At 37.5% G+C, this 7,929-nt stretch overlaps 1 protein-coding gene across 1 annotated transcript; it reads left to right on the top strand.

The window, feature by feature from the left end:
- The first annotated feature begins 5,465 nt into the window (after positions 1 to 5,465).
- Positions 5,466 to 7,597, top strand: LOC137735883 (transcription factor MYB16-like). The gene is made up of 3 exons (XM_068475237.1): positions 5,466 to 5,598; positions 5,765 to 5,894; positions 6,507 to 7,597. Exons 1-3 carry the CDS (start codon positions 5,466 to 5,468, stop codon positions 7,387 to 7,389), a joined length of 1,146 nt encoding a protein of 381 aa, XP_068331338.1. The 3' UTR covers positions 7,390 to 7,597.
- Positions 7,598 to 7,929: the final 332 nt, after the last annotated feature.

The following is a 7,929-nucleotide window of genomic DNA, read 5'->3' on the forward strand; positions in this document are numbered from 1 at the left end:
AGTGGTCTTAGCAGTCCGCCTAATTTCGGGGGGTCTCGCTAAGACCCTGTAGCGAAGCTATTAGTTGGACTCAGTTGAGGTGAGTCTCATTAAACGTAGTTCCCGTGTGAAACAAACATCGGATTATAGTCCAATCTAGTCTAAGAAAGTTTAGTGAAGCCAAACAAATGGGCCCTCAAAGTTTTCAAACATTTTTCATTAATTTTCCTTTTAATTTATTGGCACATAGGTTCACATGGCGTTACTGCTAACTGATAATTAGTGTGTAGATTTTGTTTAGGTCAGACGATTTCTCACCTCTAATCAAATGCGTGTTCTACATTGATTATGCATTTACCGCAATGCTAACATTTTACAGAAAATAAGCTGAAGCATATACTCTTTTACAAATCCCAACATTTTACAAAAAATTGTCGGCATATGCTTCAGCTTATTTTATGTAAACGAGTATATATATGTGTGTGCGCGCGCGCATGTATACTCTTTGTTAAGCATATACTCTTTGTTAGTGTGTGCGTGTGCGCGAGCGCATGTATACTCTTTTACAAATCTTAACATTCAGTTTTCGGTAATCAGATCAAATGAATTAAAAAAAAAATTAATGGATAAAAATTAACAAAGATATGTCTGAAGTAAAAAATGTGTGTGAATAGCATTACCCTATATATATGTGTGTGTGTGTGCGCGCGCGCGCAGGCCCTTTAAGAGAACGGGTCCCATTTTTTTTCAAAAAATGAGAATTGGTTGTGGGACCCACTCCACATCGAACTTCAATGATCCGAACTGCCTATTTTATAAGTATTGATTTCTGGATCATCATTGCAAAAATTCAATTCAATCTGAAATTATTTGCCAATTTAATTATCACGATGAAATTTCAATGTTTCTTAGAGAACAAAATGTTTGTCAATTTTTTTAAATTCAATTATTAGATGTCTCAAATATTTTCGATTTGGCTAATATTTTGTAAGGAAGAGCTATGAGGTGCAACTTGAAAAATAGATGATTCGAATCGTTAAAAATTTGATATCATATGAACCCAACTACTAATCTCTATTTTTAGAAAAATATAAAAATCTCTTTCCTTAAAGACTTCCTATATAGGCATTTACAAACATAGGTACAATTGGCTGGGTAATAAAGTCCAACTCTCCAAACCCTGTTAAAATTTCAAATTTGAAATAAAGAGTAAAAGCTCAACTACATATTAGCTCTAGCTCCACAACCTCGAGCTAAAAAATTCTCACAGTATCACTGTCCAGAAAGTATGGCAATTTCCCAGACATGCATTCACAAAAGAACAATATTTGATTACTCAAAGATGAGTAGGAATTCATACTCAAAATGACACACCCCGACCGAGATCAGGGCATGCTGGCCGTCACACGAAGGTGACGTAGCCATGTGCGCGTGCGGAAGCTATTAAGATAGTAATATAAAAGTACTAATAATTAAAAACTAACTAGCATACAAAGTACTAGTGTATGTGAGACACAATTCAGAGCAAGTCTACAACAGTCCAAAAGGAAAAGATACGACATATTTACACCCGAAGGTGACCCTACAATGGTGAGTGTCTGTCAGAAATGCCGGGACGCCCTCTGGGATAAACCACCGAACTTGCTAGACCACTAGAACCTGGAGGGGCGCAAAAACAAAAGCGTGAGTGGGCAAAAACAAAGTTCTTTGAAAACTCTTTAGCAAAATACATTCTAACCCCTCGCCGTAAAACCTGTATACTTCCCAGAAAATGAACATATATACGTATGTATAGGTATGCCAATCATGCTCCACAATATGCCATTCATGCTCACAATATGCCATTCATGCTCACAATATGCCATTCATGCTTGAGAATATGCCACAACAGAATCTCATAATAAATGTAAATGCTCAAGCGTAAATTCACATCATTAACATATAATCTGGCAGCTGGGAGTCACCTAACGTGACATGTACCGCTGCATATAGAGCTCCAATCTCAACTCAATATCTGAATCTGCACACGAGTCGGAACCACCTAACGTGGTCTGTACGACAGGCTGGTGTAATATATATATATATATATATGTATGCTCTAGTGCTACGATCACGTGAAGCTGGGCGATAAATCGCGGGTCACCTACAAGTCGGACCCACCTAATGTGGACTGTACGACAGGCTTGCACCTAACTTGGATCCAAGGCGAGCATGCGGCGCTGGTGAACATACACGTGAAGGCTATACCCCTCACTCTGGGCGGGAGCACTAACACCGGGGGTGCAGATTATGAGCTCTCTAAGCATCTCAAACTACTATTGCATACAAACATGAATACCACTTACCTGGCACTTACCTGTGCGTCCACAGCACCAATACACATATATAAATGTATGCCGCTACTAATGCATGTGATGATGCATAAGTAATAATAATAAAACATATGGCATAAAACAATTACTCTTTTTAATCTATTTCTGGGAATTAATATGTATATAGGTATATACGGAAAACAAAAGCCCACTCACTGATAATTAGAAGGGTCGTAGCCCCCCTGCCTCGAGTGTGTACGCTCGTCCTCGGAATACGAATCACCTATACGCGACAAAGTTACGAAAACGTTAATTTAAAAACACCTAAGCAACTTCTCATACATTGCTCAAATTGGACAAATGAATATACCAACGTGACCTACACAACCTCAGGATCACACCCATATTTTTAGAATAATTTTTGGACCACGCACGCGCCCCCACGCGCCGTCCTAGGCACGGACCTACGCGCCCCCCACGCGCGGCCACGTGCCATGCACACTGACGGTGTCAACTGACGTCGTCAGGAATATTCCGTTAAACTGACGGAATATTCCGTTAAATCCAACTGTTACCGTTAACTGCCGTTAGGAATATTCCGTTAAACTTAACGGAATATTCCCCTTTCTTCTCCGGCGAGACGCCGGCGCCGGCGCCGGAAAACTGGGAAAACTTCCAACCGTGTTTTCTCCTTCGTTTTTCAACCATTTTTCACGATCTTTATACCAAAATGAAGCTTAGGACTAGTAGAATCACGTTGGACTAGTTTCAAGGGCTAAAAATTGCTAGATCATACCTGTCCACAACTTCCAAAAGTCGGCCAACTTTGAACTTAGCCTTCCCGACGTCAAAACTCGTCCAACGATACACTCCGAGGTTCCTTGGGACCTCACAAACACAACTACGAGCTTCAAAATTCCAAAAACACACTAGTTTAAGGGTTGCATGAACAGTGCAATATTCGGCCATTGTTGAAACGACGTGAAAACGTTCGAATTCTTACCTGGAATTGGTATGGTTGTGCTCCTCACAACCTCACGAGTTCAATGGTGTAATTGGTTCCTTGATTGGTGAAGGTTTGAGTTGGTTTGTGTGTGTGTCCGTAAGTAGAATGAAGAAGAAGAAGAAGATGAACTCGGGGAGGAAGAGAGAGAGAGAGAGAGAGAGAGAAGACAGAGTGACAAAAGTGAGGGAATGAGGGAGGGAATCCCGGGAAGAAAAAGAAAATGTATGAGTGTGTGTGGTCCCACAACCCACACAACACAACACTAAGCGTAAACGAATAGATTAGGGGTAAAATTGTAATTTCCCATGTACTTTTAATAATCCCGGGACGGGATGTTACACAAAATTTCTCAAAATTGTTCGTTGTCAATTTATAGAACTTCGTATTTATAATCAGAACACCCTATAAAGATCGTCTATACAAAAAATCAATTAAAACTAAGATCGTTTAATCATCAAACTGTTTAAAAACAAGTGAACAATATTGGTAAAAGTATTACGAACCGTTTATAATCCATATACTCTTTTACAAATCCCAACATTTTACAAACAATTGTCGGCATATTCTCTTTTACAAATCTGTAGAGTGTGTGTGTATGCATGTATACTCTTTTACAAATTTTAACATTCGGTTTTTGGTAGTCAGATCAAATGAATTTAAAAACATTAATGGATAAAAATTAACAAAGATATGTCCAAGGTAAAAAAAAATGTGTGTGAATAGCTTTACCCTATATATATATATATTTGTGTGTGTGTGTGCAGACCTTTTAAGGGAACGGGTCCCATTTTTTCAAAAAATGAGAATTGGGTGTGGGACCAATTCCACATCAAACTTGATCGATCCGAACGGCCTATTTTGTAAGTATTGATTTCTGGATCATCCTTACAAAAATTCAACTCAATCTGAAATTATTTGCCAATTTAATTATCACAATGAAATGTCAATGTTTCTTAAAGAATAAAGTGTTCGTTAATTTTTTTAAATTCAATTATTAGATGTCTCAAATATTTCCGATTTGGCTAATATTTTATAAGGATGATCTATAAGGTGCAACTTGAAAAATAGATGATTTTAATCGTTAAAAATTCGATATTATGTGGACCCCACTACTAATCTCCATTTTTAGAAAAAAATAAGGGTTGTGATTTTCACACACCCTTAGCTACTTTTTCCACACCCTTCCCTATTTTTTGATACTTAATTGGTATCCTACTATTTAATATTCCATATATACCCTTCCTACTTTTTTATGGTAATTAATGAAAGATTAAATAGGAAGGGGTGTATATGGAAGATTAAATAGTAGAATACCAATTAAGTATTAAAAAATATGGAAAGGTGTTGGAAAAGTAGTTAAAGGTATGTGAAAATCACAACCCAAAAATAAAAATCTCCTTCCGTAAGGACTTCCTATATAGGCATTTACCAACACAGGTACAGTTGGCAGGGTAATAAAGTCCAACTCTCCAAACCCTGTTAAAATTTCAAATTTGAAATAAAGAGTGAAAGCTCAACTACATATTAGCTCTAGCTCCACAACCTCGAGCTAAAAATTCTCACAGTATCACTGTCCAGAAAGTATGGCAATTTTCCAGACATGCATTCACAAAACAACAATATTTGACTATACAAAGATGAGTAATAACTCATACTCAAAATTTCTTAAAATTGTTCATTGTCAATTTATAGAACTTCGTATTTATAATCAGAATCGTTCATATTATAAATTATTCTATAAAGATAGTTTCTGCAAAAAATTAATTAAAATTAAGATCGTTTAGTCATCAAATTATTTAAAAACAAATTAACAATATTGATAGAAATATTACGAACGTTTTATATTCCCACAAAAACTATTCGAACAGGATCCTCGTCCGTAATTAGTAATAGTATGTACCATCGGTCGATTCACTGCTACAATGTACGATTTAGTTGGATTTGAAAAGCTGAGTCATAAATTGGCACAGCAAAAATAAAATGGACGCCACGTGTATCCACCTACTATTTAATTCTTTATGCGTCGTTTATGTGTGTGTGTGTGCGCATACATTGGCCTCACCCTTCCTGGTTTTCCAACATTATTCTAGGCCAAATTAAGCTTTGAGAGATTATATATCCTTGCTATAAGGCTTGGAGCAACGTAGCTAGCTAGGGTTTCAAACTAAATGGGGAGGTCTCCATGCTGCGAAAAAGTGGGTTTGAAAAAGGGGCCGTGGACTCCAGAAGAAGACCAAAAGCTCTTAACTTGCATCGAAGAGCATGGCCATGGAAGCTGGCGAGCCTTGCCAGCAAAAGCAGGTGATTCCTCCACACTAAACTTAATCAGCTTGTCTTTGGGTAAATAGTCAACGAAAAGGTTAATTATAAGACATGCATGCAGCATGCCGGAGATAATTCGCTTTCTTTTTTTTTCTTTCCATGCACTTCCATGTTAATTTTAGGTGGTTTTGTGATGTAAAAATAGGGCTCCAAAGATGTGGGAAGAGCTGTCGGCTAAGGTGGTCCAATTACCTGAGGCCCGATATCAAAAGAGGAAATTTCAGTTTGCAAGAAGCGCAGACCATCATTCAGCTCCATGCTCTTGTCGGAAATAGGTAAATTAATTTAACTTTAATATCTAAATATAATTTGTAATCTGTACAGTGATCAACTGATCACGACTCTATGTCATCGTAACTCTCTCTCTCTCTCTCTCTCTCTCTCTCTCTCTCTCTCTCTCTCTCTCCCCTCCAGTTTTATACATCGTTCAACCCATGTATATCACATGTGTTTGTCTGTACATATATATAGTAATAATATTCTTCTTTATTATCTTCTTCATTAATATCACTAGAGCAATACTAAGAAGACTAAATTTTATAAACTAAATGACATATAAGTTAACAATTGGATTATTACTTAAACGTTGATAAATGTATTCATTTTCTATTGTTGACACATCATTTAGTTTACAAATTTAGTTTTCATAACATTATTCATATCAGTATATTCTTGCTAATTCTAACACGTGCGTACTAATATATATATATATATTCTCCTTTTACCATCTTCTCCATTAATACAACACACACAGTCCTAATACTCTCCTCATCTTCTCCATCATTAATTACTAATTTAGTTAATCCTTTATATGTTAAGCCATGAAAAAGGATAATTAGTATGCACTTTGTTAGATTTGTACTCAATGATTAATTCACTGATCTCAGGTGGTCAACTATAGCAAGCCATTTGCCGAAGAGGACAGACAACGAGATCAAAAACTACTGGAACACACATCTCAAGAAGAGACTAACCAAGATGGGCATCGACCCGATGACTCACAAGCTGAAGCACCACGAGGGTCATGCCAAGGACGCTGCCAACATAAGCCACATGGCGCAGTGGGAGGGTGCCAGGCTCGAAGCCGAGGCCAGACTTGGCAAGGAATCCAAGCTTGTCATAACCAACGCTAACCCTTTCCAACACCACCTCATGATCAGCAGCTCCCCCAACCCTGCTCACCAAGTAGTACACGTCCGCAACGCCCCGCCGGCGCTTCCGTGCCTGGATGTGCTCAAAGCATGGCAAGAGGGATGCTCGTTGACAACAAACTCAACAATTAGAAACAACGTTAACAGTACGATGTTTTCAGGTGGTTATATGACGGACGTGGACGACCTTGAATCTCCGACGTCCAAGCTGAACTTGAGGCACGTTAATAACGCGTTTAATCCTCCCCCCATGCTAAATATAAACAATGGTTTTCCATGCGAGTCCGGGGTGTTGCAGAACAATGATAATGTTACCTCTGGTTGTACGGATGCTAGTGCTGCATGGTTTGCGGACGGTTTTAGGTCAGGGAATGTTGATGAGGAGAAGAATGTGGTTGTGCCAGCTGAGCTCTCAAGTATGGTCATGGAGGGTTTCTCAGATGTTTTGGTTTACGACTCAGAGGATCATCAGCAGAACGCGTCGCTGGGCGGAGAGATCTCTGGAAATGGCGGCGACGACGGAAGCTGCGGCGGTCGTGGCTTTGAAGAGAACAGGAATTACTGGAACAGTATACTAAATTTGGTTAACGCTTCAGCGTCTGGGTCGCCTGTGTTTTGACGTTTCAGAGTCTAGGTAAGGTAACTGCATCGGAGCTACGGTTGATGATTAGGGATTAATTAACCAAGTGCAATAAGGAGTTGTTGTCTGTAGTTTTAAATAACAAGTCATTTGATCAACCAGAAAATATCAAGCACTTTAGTTTTTATTAATGTGTTATTTGATTATTCGAAAACAAAATCATTTACAACTTTATCATATCATACTACAAAACTATTTCACTTCATTATCTTACTATTTTATTTTTATAGAAAACTAGATTTTAATCCTTAAATAAGATGATGTTTAGAAAAATGTCTTATACAAGATTGAAAATTGATTTTAGTCCCTAGACTATATTTAATGCCAAGCTATGTATTCAATGTCTCTTTTTTTATTTATAATTTTATGAATTTAAATTTTATGAAAATATTATAAATTTTAATTCTCATTATGGTAAGCATCTTATATAATAAAATATTTTTGTAGAGATTTTTCGGTACAGTTATGTTTTTGTATATTTTCTTATCTGCCACTAATTCATTACAATATATTTAGGTA

This window comes from Pyrus communis, chromosome 6 (assembly GCF_963583255.1).
Source record: "Pyrus communis chromosome 6, drPyrComm1.1, whole genome shotgun sequence".
Lineage (NCBI taxonomy): Eukaryota > Viridiplantae > Streptophyta > Magnoliopsida > Rosales > Rosaceae > Pyrus > Pyrus communis.